The following is a 19014-nucleotide window of genomic DNA, read 5'->3' as shown; positions in this document are numbered from 1 at the left end:
TGGTTTCCTCAAAAACCGCAGCAAAGGGGAACAGGTACCGACCTTCACCACTTACATTGAAAACGCCTTTCAGGAAAATTCAAAGACGGGTGCTGTGTTCCTCGACCTCACACGAAACCGTTTGGCACACCGGCCTCCACCTGAAGCTGTCATGGGCCTCCCCATTTAGCATTCGCTAAATAAATAAATAAATATAATTTTAAATACCTTGCTCAGGTGCCCTTCTAAGCTCAAGGGAATACAAAGTAAGTTTATGGAACTGTCCTCATAGTTTAACCCAAAGTTTGCGCCCGAGTATCATATCCAATGAATGTGCACGGTACCCGAAGGCAAATACAGCATTCCTGTGGTTGAATGGGCAAAACTGAAGATATAATAATACTGTACTCCAATTGAAGCCTAACCAAGGCTCTGTGCAACTGAAGCCTCACTTCTTCACTGTTCTATTTCAACCCTTTCAGATAAAGACCAATATTCTTTAGACATTTAGATTCATTTGGTAGCTCTGCACTGGTTTTGAGGGATTTATAGACACGGGCATTTAAATCTCTGTTTCTGCTCATAGCCTCTGGTCCCTCAATATTAGAAAATATTCTGATTCTTCTTTCTAACATCCAAAGTAAAGACATCACAGCTCCCTACATTAACCTATATCTGCCTTGGTTTTTTTCACCCATTCAACTGTTCTGTCTATGTTCCCTTACAGGTTTCTGCTCCCGTAACTGTGCTTCCTGGCTTATATGATGAAAAGTTGAGATATCCTTGTTGCGTTCAGCCAGATAATGAGCTCACTTATCTCTCCTCTTTCCATCCCATTTGCTATCCAACAGACTTCTAAGATCACTTCTCAGGGACTGCCTTTCACCTTTTTTCCTCCCAGCTCTGACGCCTGTCACTAGACTTTAGCTCCATGGCTGTTTCTTGCTCTTGCCTCCAGTGATTGGGTGTCCACCTTCGTGACTATGGGATCAGACCCAGATGCAGTGCTCGAGGTGGGTCTGACCAGAACTGGACACAGTGCCCAAGATGGCTCTGAGCAGAACTGGACACAGTTCTCGAAGTAGGTCTTACCAGAATCGGACACAGTTCTCAAAGTGGGTCTGAGCAGAACTGGACGCAGTGCTCAAAGTAGGTCTGACTACAAATATCAGGTTAGCAAAACAGTTTTAAATTGAACTGTAACTACTTCAGTATTGTTCATCTTTGAATGCTGTATATTTAAAAGGGAGCACTTGAGGTGCACTGGGTTGCATCCCCACCTTTGGGCCAGAAGATCTGGGTTCAAATCCCACCCCAGGACTGGATGGCCAAGAAAGGTATGGTCAAAATGTGGGCAGATAGGTTGAATTTCAGCTCATAACTCCTTCCAACATACACCAATAGCAGGCAATAAGAGCAGAAGAGATTCCTGATCAGTTATGTGATTAAACAAATTGGAGTCTTTTAGCATGACTATCCATAACTTCAGGCTACCACATGCATGTAAAAGTACATACTGCTGCAGCAACTCAGACTCATCGGGGAGCTGGTTCACTCAGTTGGCTTGGACAGCTGGTGTGGACCAGACTGGTACCAATGGGTTTGATTGCTGTTCTGGTTGGAGTGTATTCGAGACCTTCCACCTGCCCTACTCATGGTGAAGATCGTGATGCTGTGAACTCAAGAAGAATATAAATGTAAAGAAAAGAATTTTATTTCTATCACTGTTTTTATATATTATTGCTTTACCTGGGCATAGTGGATTCTTAGCAACAATACATTCCACACTGCAGTGATCAGGCAGGTTTGCCTTTTAGATCTGCTGTCATGTCATTACCTTCAGGCAGCATTTGTTTAAGTACAGCCCCAATTTTTGCCCTCTTTTTCCCTTTCCTTTTGCTCCTCCGTTCTTTCCCCACTTATATCACAAGTCAGAGGACAGGCAACCTGATCCAAAGCCTTTTGCACCTCACCATCCATAATTAGCTGTTTGGAAGTACATGAGAGTAAACCAGAGTGATTCTCTTAACTTTCTCTCTCTCCTTCTCAAAGTCATGCATCTCAGTTAAATATCACTTCACAATGTACCAGCTGAGATCTAAAAGTTAGTTTCTGGCAAAAATTGGGAGCTTAAAGAAAACTGTCCAAATACTTGCGGGTTAGGGTGATTAGCCATGCTAAATTGACCCTAATGTCAGGGGCTTTAGCAGGGTAAATGAGGGTTGCAGGAATAAGGCCTGGGTGGGATTGTGGTCAGTACAAACTCAATGAGTCAAATGGCCTCCTTCTGTACCGTAGGGATTTTATGATTCTATAATTCAGTGCTATCTGGTAGCACAGCAACACCATTCCATCTTCTCAAGCTGAAGAATCTAACTGTTTACTACCCTTTCCTCTTCATCACTGCACATTACAAGCATAATTATACAAAACAGTTGCCGTAATGTGCACAACATGCTTTTGATAAGGACAATGAGTGATGAAGCGATTAACACAACTGTTACAAGTGAAAATAACATGATTGGTAATATTCAGTGCATGATACAATATCTCAACACTTTCACTGAAATATTTCAGGCATTCCATGCAGGATAAACTAAGGCACATTAATGTACTTAAAACACCTGGTAGATTGTACTTTTAATTTATATACAGTTGTTTAGATATGTCTTGCAACTTGCATTTCCATCACATTTCAGCTGTCACATTTCAAAATTTTTCACGTTATCTTCCAATGTTAACCCAGAAACTTACAAGCAACTGCTAGTGCAGATTTCCATCCTGGACAATTGGCATTTACAGCAATTAAACATTGGAGCAGTAGTGCATCAGGGCTCTAAATGCAGCCGGCAAAACATTTTGTTAACCGTTGCCCGCACACACGCTGGCCAGACTCTGCTGGTTTCTATCCGCATAGCGTTTTTGTCCCCTATGGTATTACAAATGTAATGCACATGCAAAGCAAGAGCACATGAAGTGAGGTGTGTGCAGATCACACACAACATTGACTGCGAGAGCTGTGCAATCCCTCTGCATCCGATCAAAGCTCTGCTACAGTTCCATGTGTTACTTTTGTACTCCAAGTAAGGTGAGTATAAATATTTATTTTGTTTTTAACCATTTGAAGTTGATGACAGTTCTATTAATGTATGAATGATTAAGCATTTCCTGTAACTTGTTATGAAATATTTAGCAAGTATTAAGTATATTTATCTTATTCATAGTTAATGCAGGTGCCTGGTTTCAATCTTGCAGCCCACTCACTAACCTAGGATGCCTCTCACTGTTTGGAAGCTTTTAAAAGGACAAGTTAGTTTAAACACTGCTCCGTTATAACAGCCATGAGCTTGCATTTACAGTGCACCTTCTGCATAGAAATCAACCCCCCCAAGATGCTTCACAGAGGAGAAACGGATGTCGTATATTTGTATAAAGAGCTAAGATACCCGAACACATGGTTGAAAATAGAATGATTTGGAACTGGCGAGAGAAGTAAGATGGCAGAGGATCACGGAGGGAACTCCAGAAAGTAGAGCTGGGAAGGCTGAAAGTTTTCCAATGAATGGAGGAGGAGCAGCAGCTCAGAACGGGTCAGTGGGGAGATTGTGAGGAAGATACTCAGGAAGCTGCAATGTAGTGCTGGAAGGCAGGCATGAAGGAGATGAGGCCATGGGGAGGAATCTATGAATGGGGACAAGTGTTTAGAATTTAACGCATCAAGGACAGGGAGGTCTATAAGGATTAAATGATGAGTGAACAGACTTTACTTCAGGACAACACATAGACAGCACAGTTTTAGATGAATTAGGGTTGGTGTATGTCAAAACCTGGGAGGAGAGCCCAGCATAATGTATTGCCTGTTACTATATTATATTCCTCTTTAAAAAATGTATAATTTGACTTTCCATGTATAACTCACAGGAAATCCACTAATCTATATAATTACATGTTTTGTGATCAGTGCAATCTATGTGGCAAAGTAGCTGTGGGGCATGAGGTACACTTAATACTTTCTTGTAAATGTGAAATTCAGGCCAATCATAACACTTTCACTCACCCAGGCCCCTCTTCCTTTCTGCTGCATTCCCAGAGCTACAATACTTCTGCTGGGGCTTTTGGTCCTGATGTTCCACAAATCTAACTGTATGAAATTGCACTGGCCCACAGCACCAGCTGCTCACACATAAACATATGAACTCAAAAAAAGTCAAACACACACGACCTCAAGCTTATATCTGAGAGACTGAATTAGGTTTAACCAGGGAAAAAAAGTATCAGAGGAAGTAACAATAAACATGCCTGACGAGAATAGAACAAAAGAAAATATGCCGGGGGCAAAAGAAATTAAGTTTGAGGGAGAAAAGACAAAACATGTGAAAATGCAAAAGAAACAGCAAAGAGCAACAAATTGAGAAGCAATGAATTCCGGAAAGTGAAGGGAGAAAAAACAAACAGCAAAAACCAAATTCCAGTGAATAAGGCTAAAATACCAAATACCAAAAGACCAAATTCCAGTGAATAAGACTGGTTGTTTAAAAATCTACTCAAGAGAAGCCCACCATCACATAAATCAAGCTTCATGAAAGTTGTATGCAATCCACCACATTAACTGACCAAAGAAACCGCCATTTATATCTGGAGAGCAAATTCGCTCAGATCACGTTCCAGAGAGGCCTGGGCTGAAGTGGCAAGGTAGAATCATAAAATCCCGACAGTGCAGAAAGAGGCCATTTGGCCCATCAAGCCTGCACCGACAACAATCCCAGCCGTAACCCCAAGTACTTACCCTATTAATTCCCCTGACACTAAGGGATAATTTAGCCTTGCCAATCGACCTAACCCAGATATCTTTGGAGTGCAGGCGTAAACCAGAGCACCTGGAGGAAACCCATGCAGACAGTGACCTGAGGCTGGAATCAAACCTGGGTCCCTGGTGTCATGAGGCAGCCGTGCTAACCACTGTGTCAAAAGTAGAAGTTTTTAAAGTTTATTTGTTGGTCACAAGTAGCTTATATCAACATTGCCATGAAGCTACTGCGAAAATCCCCTCACTGCCACACTCCAGCACCTGTTCGGGTACGTTAGCATGGCCAGTGCACCTAACCAGCACGTCTTTCGGACTGTGAGAGGAGGCGGGAGCATCCGGAAGAAACCCAGGCAGACACGGAGAGAACGTGCAAACTCCGCAGCGGAGAGGCGGGAATCGAAACCGGGGTCCCTGGCGCTGTGAGGCAGCCGGGCTAACCACGGTGCCCACCGTGCCGCCCTGAGATTTAGAGCTGAAATGTAACAATCAAAATCTGTCTACCTGCACACCAGCCCATCTGGAGAAAAAAATGTGAGGGATGGGGTAACTCAGCAGCCTCCCCCCCCCCCCCCCCCAACCCATCTTCTGTACAACATCAGGGCGGGCACTAGGACCCTGCGGAAGAGTTGCAGCCTGCGCTCTTTCCCACAGTTTAATTTTTGTCCAGCCCGATGGTTTTGGAGTGAAAGTGTGCAGTGGGAGAGGGGAGAGGAGGGGGGGGCGGTGATTTAGCCGATTGCATGGTCGGGGAAGGTGGAGGGGGGGGGGTGGAGGTGTTAACAGTGGCTTCTGACAGTTTCCAGGCCCCTCTCCCAAAGAGAGAAGGAGGAGGGGGGGGGGGGGTTAAAAAAACACCAACAACAGAAACTTGTTGAACTTTTCCTCACCCCTCAAACCCTCCCCACTTCACCTGTACTCAGATTGTCGTTGATTTTCAGGGGGACCCTCAGGATGTAAACCAGGAAGAGCATCAGGAAGAACCAGAGCGTCCACAAGTAGGTCCAGGAGCAGACGATGCAGGATTTGAGCTGCTCCAGCAGGCTGCTGCTCACTTCAGCCATTTCCCAGCTGCTGTCAGCTCAGCACTCTCTCAGTGTATTCTGGGATCTATCCTGCCTCCAGCCCACACTCACTCACGCTGCCCCCCCCAAACCAGACCAGCATCCAGCAAAATACTCCAAAAATGCATCTACGCACTGCAAAGAGAGATTGTGTCCGGGGAGGGGAGAGAAAAATTGTGCAACTAGACCTACAGATTGCAAAGGTGCAAACAGAGAGAGAGAGAATCCAGGAAAATGATGCGAATGCACTTATAGGATTGCAAAAGCGCAAACAGAGAGAGAATCCAGGAAAATGGTGCGAATGCACCGATGCATGCAAACAGAGAGAGCATTCAGGAAAACTGCGCAAATGCACCTAGAGGATTGTGAAGATGCAGACATATAGAGCGTTCAAGAAAATTGCGCAACTGCACCAATAGGATTGTAAAGGCGCAAACAGAGAGAGAATCCAGGAAAATGGTGCAAATGCACCTATAGAATTGTAAAGGTGCAGACAGAGAGAGCATTCAGGAAAATTGTGCAAATGCACCTACAGGGCTGTAAAGGTGCAAACAGAGACAGAATCCAGGAAAATTGCGCAACTGCACCTATAGGATTGTAAAGGTGCAAACAGAGAGAGAATCCAAGAAAATGGTGCGAATGCACCGATGCATGCAGGCAGTGAAAGTATCCAGGAAAATTGTGCAAATGCACCTACAGGGCTGTGAAGGTGCAAACAGAGACAGAATCCAGGAAAATTGCGCAACTGCACCTATAGGATTGTAAAGGTGCAAACAGAGAGAGAATCCAGGGAAATTGTGCAACTGCACCCACAAACTGCAAAGGTGCAAACAGAGAGAGAATTCAGGGAAATTGTGGAAATACACCTATAGACTGCAGAGGTGCAGACAGAGAATTCAGGAAAATTGTGCAACTGCACCCGTGGGATTGTAAAGGTGCAAACAGAGAGAAGCCAGGAAAATTATGTAAGTGTACCGATAGATTGCAACGGTGCATGAAGAGAATCCAGGGAAATTGTGCAACTGCACCCACAAACTGCAAAGTTGCAAACAGAGAGAATTCAGGGAAATTGTGGAACTGCACTTATAGACTGCAGAGGTGCAGACAGAGTGAATTCAGGAACATTGTGCAACTGCACATTTAGACTGCAAAGGTGCAAACAGCAAGAGAATTCAGGGAAATAGCGCAACTGCACCCATAAACTGCAAAGGTGCAAAAAGGGAGATTTCAGGAAAATAGTACAAATGCACCTGTAGACTACAAAGATGCAGACAGAGGGAGAATTCAAGGAAATAGTGCAACTGCACCCATTGACTTCAAAGGTGCAGAGAGAAAGAATTCAGGATTTGTGTAACTGGACCTATAGACTGTAAGGGTGCAGACTGAGAATTCATGAAGATAGTGGAACTGCACCTAGAGACTACAAAGATGCTCTCAGAGGGAGAATTCAAGGAAATAGTGCAACTGCATCTATTGACTGCAAAGGGGTAGAAAGGAGGTTTCAGGAAAATAGTGCAAATGCACCAATAGATTACAAAGGTGCAGACAGAAGGAGAATTCAGGGAAATAGTGCAATTACACCTATAGACTGCAAAGGTGGGGAGTGGAACCTGGAAAACCATGTACTCTATAGACTGTTATTGGATCTAGGGAATACTAGAAGGTCAGAAATCACACATCTACAGCAGCCAGATCTTTTAAAACTCTAGCATGCGGATCATCATGTTCAGTGTATTGTCAGCTTTTAGTCCTATTAATTTCTCCATCACCTTTACTAATAATTATTATTTTCTATTCCCCTTAGTTCCTGCAATTTTTTATACATTCCTTACATTTTTTACTATGGAGACAGACACAAAGTATTTGTTGAATATCTCAGCCACTTTTTTATATGTCATTATAATTACATCTGTCTCAGTCTCAAGAGATATTTACTTCCATTATTTTTTCCCTTTTTACATACTTGTATAAGCTGTTACAATCTGTTAATATATTTCTTGTTGGTTTACTTATTTTATTCTTTTTTATCAATTTCATGTTCATCTTACGCTGATTTTTTTTAAAACTCAAACCTCAGGATAATCACATTTTGGCAATACTTTAAAGCCACTTTTTAAAAATCTAATACTACTTTAACTTCCCTAGTTTAGTGGTTGTAACACTTTTCTCTCAAGGGAAAACATATGCGTTGAGAATTATGAATTGTTTCTTCAAATGTTTGTATTGGTAATCTCCCATTGTCTCTTTTAATCTAATTTCTGAATCACCTCAGCCAACCCACTCCCCATTGTTCCATAATTGGAAAGGTCACTTGAAGCGCTGAAGTAAGAGTAAGTCATTGCATCCAAAACTGGGGTAAACGCAGTAAAAAGTCTCACAACACCTGATGAAGGAGCAACGCTTCGAAAGCTAGTGGCTTTTGCTACAAATAAACCTGTTGGACTTTAACCTGGTGTTGTGAGACTTCTACCCGGTTGTTGGAAGGTACAAATGACATCTCCATGGAAACAGATAGAACGGCACTGCCTGTGCCTGAAGAGGCACCTGTCATTGTGGTTTCGGCTGACAGCAGTCCTGTGGAAGCACCCCAGATGGAAGAGTTACTCTATTCCACAAGGGTTTGGAAAACCCTTGAAAGGCTAATTTGTAATTGACTAAATTCATGTACTAAATGTTTACTTATCTTGGACTGTGTAAATTGATTATTGACATTTGTATAAAAGGACTTGGGGGGGAGGGATGTGGTGATTGTCCCTTTAAGGATCCATCTGCAGAGAAAGGGTCACATCACCCAGGGAACCAATTGAAGGGTGAGCTGGTGAGCTTGGGTTTCTGTTTTAGAACCTCTCAGGAGCTGACTGACAGCCACAAGGCTGTAAGCCTCTCTATTATAGTTCCATGTAAATAAACAATGTAGTTAATATTTACCTAACTGGTGAACTGGAATTATTACACCACCCCACCCCCCGCCCTCCCGTGCTGCATCAGGGCCTAGTTGAAGACCCAATAGGTCCAATAGCATGGCGGGCTGGATTAATCATTCTGGCTGGCCGCATTCAACCTGCGGTCAAGCCTAATCTATGTTCTCCAGAGGTTATGACTCCAATAGACCTGTCACCATAGAAACCTAGACTGAAGAAAGAAACAGTGAGGAAGCTGAAATTATAAACCAGCAGATTTCAAGGACGTCAGGTGTTCATTCCTCGAATAATATTGAGCCCATCAGGTGTAAACCTGCCTTTTCAAGTCAGGAGAACACAGACCCAGTTACATTTTCATATATTCTATGATTATACATAAGTCATGAGGCCGGGCTCTCAACAACATTTGTATTCATACTGCTGGGCCTGTTTGTACACTTGGACAGCTCTATGTAGGTTTTTCAAGAGCAAGGTGTTTTGACTCTGTTAAAATTTGTGGTGAGAGAATAATTAGAAATCCTGCGTTTAAAGAAATATTGCTGCAATAAAGATACCAGTTTGACTGCAATTTTGTTTTCTCTGCTGGTTAACTAGATTACAATCATTCTTTTCTATGGGATCCTTTACCACAAGATTACTGATTGACACTATCTCATTCCTAATGTGGGCGGCACAATGGCTAGCATTGCTCCCTCACAGTTCCAGGAACCCGGGTTCAATTCCAGCCTTGGATGATGGCCTGTTTGGAGTTTGTATGTTCTCTCCATGTATTCGTGCCTTTCCTCCAGGTGCTGTGATTTCCTCCCACAATCGAAAGATGTACCGGTTAGATGGATTGGCCATACTAAATTGCCCCTGAGTGTCCAAAAATGCATAAATTACATGGATTAGCCATGGTAAATGCATGGGGCTACGGGAATAGGGCAGAGGGGAGGTTGGGTTGCTCTTTCAGAGAGTCAGTGCAGTCAAAATGGGCCAAATGGCCTTTATTTTGCACAATAGGAGTCCTATGCAATACTAGATCTGAAATATTTAGTTTCCTAGATGGATCTGCAGTCACATGTAGGCCAGATCAGGTAAGAATGGCAGATTTCTTTCCCCTAAAGGACATTAGTGAACCAGATGAGTTTTTACTGACAATGGTTTCATGGTCATCATTAGACTTTTAAATCCAGATGTTAATTGAATTCAAATTTCACCATCTGCCCTGGTGGAATTCGAACCCAAATCCCCAGAGCATTAACCAAGGTCTCTGGACTACTGGTCCAGTGACAATACAACTATGCCATTTCTTTCCTTATACTGTGAGCAAATTGATACTCAATTTACTATTATCATATAGAATTTGTAAAAAAAAACTGCGTATGTAATGGCAGTAAAAGCCAGCAAAGCCTGGATAAAAGGTGATCAACCCGAAGCGTTAACTCTGTTTTTCTCTCCACAGACACTGCCTGAATGGCTCTCATGAGGACCTTGTGAAACTGTTTTCCCTTCCTACGTATGGAATCTTACGACTCCTGCAAAGATTGGTGAATAAAATTGATTTTCTGAAACTCAGTTTGACAGAATTATTTGTGTCTTTGTCCTTATTGCAAGGTATCATCTCATCTATTACTGTACTTAATAATGCCTTAGAAAAGTAAGGCTTTTGTTCAAGCTACTATGGAGCTTAGAAGGCTGGGGAAGAAGCCATGAGGTCAAATGGAAACTTGTAAATTAACTGCTTTCTGGAAATTCAAAACAAAAAAATCAAAATGTGTTTTAACTTTATCTGAGATTACTTGCTGGTTTGCAATTTGATGCTTACATCCTAGTCAAATGTGACAGACTGCACGTTACAAATTGAAAAGCTAAAGGAGCTTTGTTACTACAACATTGGAACTGTGTCTTTGCTGGACCCTTTAGTAACGTTGCCAACTAAGTGTGAAAGATATGACCAAGGGCATACCACAACCTATTGTCTGTTCCATTTGATTCTAACAATAAAAACAAGCCAAACTTTGTTAAAGTTTCACATTGACCGATATAGTGTTGTCATCTGCAACACAAAGTTACCTTTGTCAGCCAAAGTAACAGATTTCTACTGGTTGAAAGAACAAACTGTTCCAGTGTTTTTAACCTGCTTGAGAACTCCACAACTGCTTTTAATAGAGCTCTTACATAAAAGATTGATGATCCTGATAACTTTCAGACTCTGCTGTCACCAGTGGAATCATTTGAACCTTCTGTAGGTAATAGAAATCCTACAGTGAAGAAGGCCATTCAGTCCATTGAGTCTGCACTGACCACAATCCCACCCAGGCCCTATTCCCATAACCACACATATTTACCTTGCTAATCGTCCTGATGTTAGGGTCAATTTAGAATGGTGAATCAACCTAAACTGCACATCTTTGGACTGTGGGAGGAAACCAGAGAACCCCGAGGAAACCCACACAGACACGGGGGGAAGGTGTAAACTGTACACAGGCAGTGACTTGAGGCTGGAATTGAACCTGCGTCCCTGGTGCTGTGAGGCAGCAATGCTAACCACTGTGCCACCATGCCGCCAAGATTATTGACAGTAACACAATGCATTACCTCATAAAACTTTTTAACAGAGTGTTTTTTTAAATCATGTTATACAGCTTATTCTCAAAGCAGAGAATTACATACTTAACTGCTCAGCTGGGTATTTTCAAACCTCTGTATCTGGATCCAACTTTTGTCATCAATATGGAAATCTAGAATTGTTCATTTTTAGATCACCTTTAGCTTCCACAACACTCTCCTCACTCACCCCTGCATCTCCAACCAGTCCCGTTGTGTATTTTTTTTATTTAACAGACTTTATACCAATCAATTGTCACAATGGCTTCATCATTTGACCTTTGGTGTTTAATATGGAGGTGCTCCCTCTCTTGGCCTAGCCAGCCTTTTAGTGCCATTACTCACACTGTTTTTTCAAAATTCTCCAGTAATGGTGCTGAGTCCAGACTTTCTTGTAATAACCATGGCAAATTGGGGCCACCCCATCTCCATCAAGACAGTTTATTGATTCAGAAAAACAACCGTGATCTTATTACTTGCAGTAATTAATTACAGAATAGTAACTTTGAATTCACAAATACAGATGGAAATCCTGTGGAAAACATAATTAAATGACAGCACAGTGGTTAGCTCTGCTGCCTCACAGCGCAAGAGACCGGGTTCAATTCTGGCCTCGGGTCACTGTGCGGAGTTTGCACGTTCTCCCCGTGTCAATGTGGGTTTCTTCTGGGTGTTCCGGTTTCCTCCCACATTCCAAAGATGTATAGGTTAGATTGATTGGCCATGCTAAATTGATCCTCGTGTCAGGGGGATTAGCAGGGTAAATGTGTGGGGTGGCGGGAATAAGGCCTGAGTGGGATTGTGGTCGGTGCAGACTCGATGGGCTGAATGGCCTCCTTTTGCACTGTGGAGATTTATGATTCTATGAATAGAATGACGTTTGTTCTGGCTTATTAAAGGCATAAAGGAATTATGTTCCTATTTGGGCATGCTCAGTTGTATGTCAAAGCACTTGCATTTCTGTGTATCCATAGGTAATTTTACCAGAAATCACTACCTGACAATAAGTTGGCCTATTTCTTCCATGAACAAATGTACACCTGTAAGGATATGAGCAAAACGTTTACAGTAGTGTCACTTTCCAATACGTCAATAGTTGCAGATTTAATCTGTTGAATATTTGCCAAATTCAACTACTTATTATTTACTAAGCTTCATTACATCTTTATTTCTGACTAAAAAGAACAGTGCATTAATACAACATAGCTTCCAGTACACTCAAATGCACACTTAGCCTGACTGATAATCTTAAATTGATTGTCAGTATTATTTTTAGCAGACAGAGCATTATTTAAAAAAAAGTCCAATGACAGAACCATATCTAATGTTGGACACTGTTTTGAGTTTGCAAGCACAGGCTGGTTGTGTATGGTTTGTACCTTGCCTGTTGTGAACACTGGAAGGGGTATGCTGTTTGGTATGATCCGCCAGACTTTGGGACGTATGGCCGACATAACTGGCATCACATTGGCACTGAAATTAAAATTTATCATTACTTATTTTTGTGTTAGGCAGGATGTCTTTTTGGCTTGATGGCAGCTTCCTATTAGTCAGAAAGAACATGGTGCCTGTTTCAGCTGAACAAAATAAGTGATAGCCATTCACTGGTTCATTCCTCAGGGGAATGCCTTCACCTGAGAATCAAGAATTAGCCATAATTCTGTCAGCTTCTAACTCTTTCTTTAATGCCTACCTTGCCAACCACCCAAGGTCCATTCTCCAATATTCCACTGGATGCATCCTTCCTGCACAAAGTCCAACTTGTCAATCCTTAATCCTTGCGAATCTGCACAAGTACCCGATCGTCAATGTATTAACTTCGACATCCAAATCCTCTAGTGTGAATCTGTCTCCAGCTTTGTTTATATTAGTCAGTGTTCACACCGAGTCCTTTATTCTATCTAACACCGGCCTCTTGACTATCAACCATTTTACTCTCATTCAACTCTCTGTCCTTCCCAAACCTCCAACCCCACTTCACCTCTTTCCATCTGAAACCGCCTCAAAACCTACAAATCCAACCATCTCCCAATTCCTTCAATTATCCCATGTCTGTTTCCCTCCACATATTTTTATATTGAATACACAAATATAATTTTGTTGCTGTGGCACTGCACAAAGTCCATCCACAAATTAGGACAAGGCACAAACTGATCCTTCCAGAAACTAACAAAGAGATTATAATATCTGGGTTCTCTGCGTACCCATTTGCTCAACAACTTCTCCAATTTAGTTATTTCAAACCCATCAGCCAAGGTCAAAGTGCCCTTAACCACAGCTAATGTCTTTTTACGAGGTTTCTAGAGCAAGCAAGTCAATCTGAACAGCCTGAGAAAATATAAGGCAAGGAAACATAAAATATTGTGGCTGCATAAGTTGATGTGTCTTTGTTTTCTGGAAGAACTCTTATTACTATCATTTTACCAATCGATTATAGTACAGCTCTTTGATCTGAAAACATGCCAAAATGCCCTGTATGGAACGCATTAGCAGAGTCAGTTTTGTGATCAACATTGCAAAATTCACATCAGGGCAGCTTCCTTAAAATGTGGAGAGAGGAACAGAGTTGACATTTCAAACTGATGACTTACTGTGAGAACTTCAGAGTTTTGACAAAAGGTCACCGGCTTGGAACATTAACGCTATTTCTCGCTCCACAGATGCTGCCAAATCTGCTGAGTATTTCCAGCACTTTCTGTTTTATTTCAAATTTTCAGCATCTGTAGTATTTTGCTTTTTCCTATAGATGTCTTCACCCATGCATTTACATCAAGACAGGTGAGTGTTTTGTGGGAGGTCCATTATTGGGAGGGACAATCCTAAACAATTAGCTTTATTTCCTTCTGAGGACTGGTGCTCCTATCATTTGGCAATTAGCAGAGTAGTCCAACAGCATGGAAGTGATGCACCTAATTTTTGATGTGGCTTTAGCACATAAATCATTTGGAGTTATATAACACCTTTCATGACCTCAGGACATTCCAAAGCACTTCACAGCCAATAAAGTACTTTTTTTAAAAAGTGTGGTCATCATGACAATTTAGGGACACAAAGCAACCAAATTGCACACAGCAAAGGTCCCGCTCAAAGAAATGAATACTTTTTTGATTAAAATAAACTAAATAAACATGCTTTAATGATTCAGTTCAGGAATTATGCTGTATAGATAACCTCATATGTGATTCTGACAAAGGTAAATTGTCCCTTCTTGACCTATCTGCAGTTTTTCACACAACTGACTACACCATCCTCCCCTCTAATACCTCTCCATTCTCATCCAGCTGGGTGGGACTGGTTCCATTCTTATTGAATCTGAGCCAGTGTTTCACTTGCAATGGCTTCTTTTCTTGCTCCCATACCATTATTTCTTCTGTCCTTTCCCACCCACACCTATCCCATTTCTCTCCTACATGTTGTCCTGTGATAACATACTTGCAAGCATAGAGTTATTTTCACACATGTGCTGTCTATATCCAGCTCTCTTGACTCCTCCACTGCTGTTAAATCCAGCAGTCTGTATGTCTGATATTCAGTGCTGGATGAGCAGAAGAATTTCAACTGAATATTAGGAAGATCGAAGCCATAGTCTTCAGTCACAACTATTACCATAGATTTTCAGGGGGCAGCAGTGGCCCCACCAAGGTCCAGGGGGTTAGGGTGTTGATGGTGTTAATCATTGGGTCTTATGCTCTAGGGGTCCCTGGGCTGATTGGCCAAGTAACCTAACATTCTGGATGATGTGTCCAAAACAGCCAATCTCGTATGTGCATTCCAACTAATAGGCTACATGATCAATAATTGTGACTATTCTGAACAGCAGCAACTGTTGGCCTTGTAGGGCATGCCAGATTCCTCAGTCCTTCCTTTTCTTGCCAAGCTCTCAATGGATTTCTATTTGGGTCTTGTCAGACTCATGCAGTTGCGACAATACTGTGTCTTTAAGAAATGTATTTCTAACATGTTTCTTGTGCAAGATCTGTTATGGCAGTTTGTTTTTAATTATTGGAGCCATTTTGTCTGGATCCAGAAGCGCTGTATTGTTACTGCAGCAACATAATTGATGCAGTGTTTGTTTTGTTTAAGTTAGTGCAGGGTTCTGTTGTTTTGTATTTTCCATTGGGATATTGCTGAATGGGGCTTGATTGACAGGTAAGGTCATATGAGTGGGTGCAGCTAATTTTTCACAGGGAACTCAAGGCAGTCTATTAGAGAGTGGTTACTTTCTCTGTTTGAAGTGGAGACTGGAATATGTCAACAAATAAGTATTTTTCTTTGCGATTCTACTGTTCAGGGGTAGAGATTTCTTTAAGTGTTGCAGGAGGTGTCAGTCTAGATCAGTCTCCAGCAAAGTCAAAGGGCTGGAAATCTAGTGACCACATAAGCATCCTTTTTTTATACTAACTGGTTCTACAGCAGGGTTTTGGGTCTGTTGGAAAATAGAGATATCTAGCTGTTAAGAATTATACGTTGTCATGTTTAAGTATTTTAACTGGCAAAAGATGTGCTAATTTTTTTGTTATATTCTAACTGTGTTCTTAAATAAAGTTTGTTTTGATAGAAGCCTCCTTGTGGGCCAATTGAATCATACATGGAGTAAAACCCCTTATGCTCACCATTGCCAAAATCAGATATAAAAATTAGGGTCTAGGCTAACTTCATAAAATACCTAGGAGTTTGAGCTGGTTCTTAACACTTTTTCCTTCCTGGTTGGAGCACAAGGTAAGTGCCTCTACATTTACTTTACCCCCACCACCCACACCCCCCCGGCACCCCCAGGGCTATCTTCTCTGAGTCCGGAATGCCTCCCTGAGTCCAGTCCCACAACATCATAGACAACAATGTCTGTGGCCTAGGGTCCTTTAATTGAGAATGGGAATATTCCTACCCATGTTTCCTAACTACTTTCTTCATCGTCACCTTGGCAACTGTCAAGGCTGAACCAGCCTGTTCATGACCTTGGGATCATATCTGGCCCCAGATGAACTGTTAATCACTTGTACCCCATCCTTAAACCATCTTTTTTCACTTGTGTTACAATATCTCTATGCTTAACTATACAAATACATTCCTGGCTCATCTCCCACACTCTACCTTTCATGTACTTTATGGTTATTCAAAAGTCTGTATCCTGTGGTTTTACTCAGCAAATCATGTCATTCAGTGATCTAGATCAACATAGAATCAGGAGTAGGCTATTCAAAATGAATATATCTGATTCCCTATCTCAACACCATACTCCCATACTCTTCCATTGCTGCCTTTAGAGTCTAGACATCTATTTCCTTCTTAAGTATATTCAGTGACTTGTCTTCCACAGCTTTTTGTGGTAAAGAATTCCACACATTCACCAGCCTCTTAGTGAAGAGATGCTGAGTGCAATGGCACACGCATATAATCCAGCGACTCAGAGATTGAGGCTATCGGATTGCTTGAGATCAGGGGTTCTGGGCTGCTGTGGACTATGCCAATCAGATGTCCTCACTAAGCTGGGCATCGATATGCTGTCCCCAGAGGAATCTGGGATCACCAGGATATGTAAAGAGGGGTGAATTGGCTCAGGTCAGGTAACGGAGCAGGTCAAAGCCCCTGTGCCTATCAGTAGTCAGATCATACCTGTGAATAGGTGTTGAAATGCAGCCTGGTTGACACAATGAAACATAGTGAAGTGATTTCTCATCTCCATCCTAAATGGTCAATCCAGCATTCCGAGACTGCAATCCCTTGGTCTAGGCACTCCAGCCAGAAAAACAACCTTCCTGCATCCAGTGTTCCAGCCCTATCAGAATTTTATACATTTCAATTAGATTTCCTCTCATTCTTCTAAATTCCAGTGAACAAAGGCCTAGTCAGCGCAGTATCTCCTCGTATGATGATCCTGCCATCCAAGGAATCAGTCTGGTGAACCTTCGCTGCACACCCTCTATGGCAAATATATCCTTTCTTAGATAAGGAAAACAAATCTGAACACAATACTCCAGGTTTGGTCTCACCAAGGCCCTGTACAGCTGCAGTACAACATCCTCACTCCCACACTCAATCCTCTTGCAGTGAAAACCAACATATCATTTGCCTTCCTAACTACTTGCTGTAACCTGCATGCTTGCTTTCAGTGAGTGGTGTACAAAGACATCCAAGTCATTTTGCAGGGCATTGTTTCCCAATCTATCACCGTTTACACAGGATAGAGAAACACAATGGCAGGATATTAAGTGTATAACTTCTCATCCACATTATACTGCATCTGGCATGTATTTGCCCATTCAGTCAACTTGTCTAAATTATCTTGAATCTCTTACCATCCTCCTATGATTCCCACTAAGTTTTCTATTGTCAGCAAACTTGGAAATATTACTTTTGGTTCCCTCATCCAATCATTGATATATGTTGTGAATAGTCACCACCTGCCTTATCAAAAAAGGGCTATTTATTCCTTTCTCCATTTCCTGTCTGAGGGGACATAGCTTCAAATTAAGGGGTGGTAATTATAGGACTGATGTCAGAGGTAGGTTCTTTACTCAAGAGGGTAGTAAGGGCATGGAATGTCCTGCCTGCAGCAGTTGTGGACGTACCAACTTTAAGAGTGTTCAAATGGTCAGTGGATAGGTATATGGATAACATTGGAAGAGTTTAGGTTAGAGGGTCATTAGATTGTTGTGCTTACTAGTGGAACCATCGAGGGCCGAAGGGCCTGTACTGCGCTGAAATGTTCTATGCTTTATGTCTGTTAATCAATTCTCAATCTATGCCAATATATTACCCCAATCCCACGTGCTTTAATTTTGCACATTTGCTTTTTGTGATACTCCATCAAAAGACTTCTAAAAATCCAAATACTGTGTCACCTTTATCTCTAGTTATTTTGGCACCTGGTCAAGTAATGCCTTGATTTAAAAATTCTCATCTTTGTTTGCAAGTTTGCCCGTGATCTCACCTTCCATCCTTCTCCCTCTGTAATTTCCTCCAGCCTTCCACTCCTGATGTTATTTGCATTCCTCCAATTCTGCTCATTCACTCCTATGTAGTGCCTTGGGAAATTTTACCACATCAAAGGCACTCTATAAATCTAGTTGGCTGTTGGGCAGGATTTCAAAAAGGAAATTTCTTGAATTATGCCATTGGATCTTATACAAACATGAATTGGTAGTCTAGATTGACAAAGATTGACAAAGAAGTTGATAAAGAAGGGTAGGAGAAACTATGAAGCTGGGCTAGCGCTTAATATGAAAAAGGATAGCAAGAGTTTTTATGAATATATAAAAAGGAAGAGGCTGGCTAGGGTGAATGTTGGACCCTTAGAAGATGAGAGGGGGAACTTAGCGGTAGGGGATGGGGAAATGGCTGAGGTCTTGAATAACTTTTTTGTTTCAGTCTTCACGGAGGAGGACGTGAATAATTTGCTGGGTGTTAGCGATGGAAAGGTGGTAGGACTGGAGGGTCTCAATGACATTACTGTTACTAGAGAGGCGGTGCTCGACAGACTGGAGGGACTGATTGTGGACAAGTCCCCAGGACCGGACGGAATGCATTCGAGGGTTCTGAAAGAAATGGCGGAGGTGATAGTGGATGCCTTGGTGGTTATTTTCCAAACGTCACTGGATTCTGGGGAAGTGCTGGAAGATTGGAAAACGGCTAATGTTATGCTGTTAAGAAGGGTGCC

At 42.0% G+C, this 19014-nt stretch overlaps 1 protein-coding gene across 6 annotated transcripts in view; it reads right to left on the bottom strand.

The window, feature by feature from the left end:
• Positions 1–5869, bottom strand: part of LOC145344172 (suppressor of tumorigenicity 7 protein homolog) — a 169883-nt gene extending 164014 nt beyond the window's left edge. For 5 of the 6 annotated variants that reach the window (XM_080191089.1, XM_080191091.1, XM_080191093.1 and 2 more), the window contains exon 1: positions 5697–5869. In XM_080191089.1, the coding sequence (XP_080047215.1) occupies positions 5697–5847 (151 nt within the window). In that variant the 5' untranslated portion in view covers positions 5848–5869. Of the gene's footprint in view, positions 1–55; positions 176–5696 lie in introns of all 6 variants that reach the window. The other variant, XM_080191096.1, reaches the window with a different exon arrangement.
• Between the last annotated feature and the right edge of the window lie 13145 nt (positions 5870–19014).

Source organism: Carcharhinus amblyrhynchos, chromosome 6, assembly GCF_965287045.1.
Source record: "Carcharhinus amblyrhynchos chromosome 6, sCarAmb.v2.hapA, whole genome shotgun sequence".
Classification (NCBI taxonomy): Eukaryota; Metazoa; Chordata; class Chondrichthyes; order Carcharhiniformes; family Carcharhinidae; genus Carcharhinus; species Carcharhinus amblyrhynchos.
This window is presented reverse-complemented; position numbering and strand designations above follow the sequence as displayed.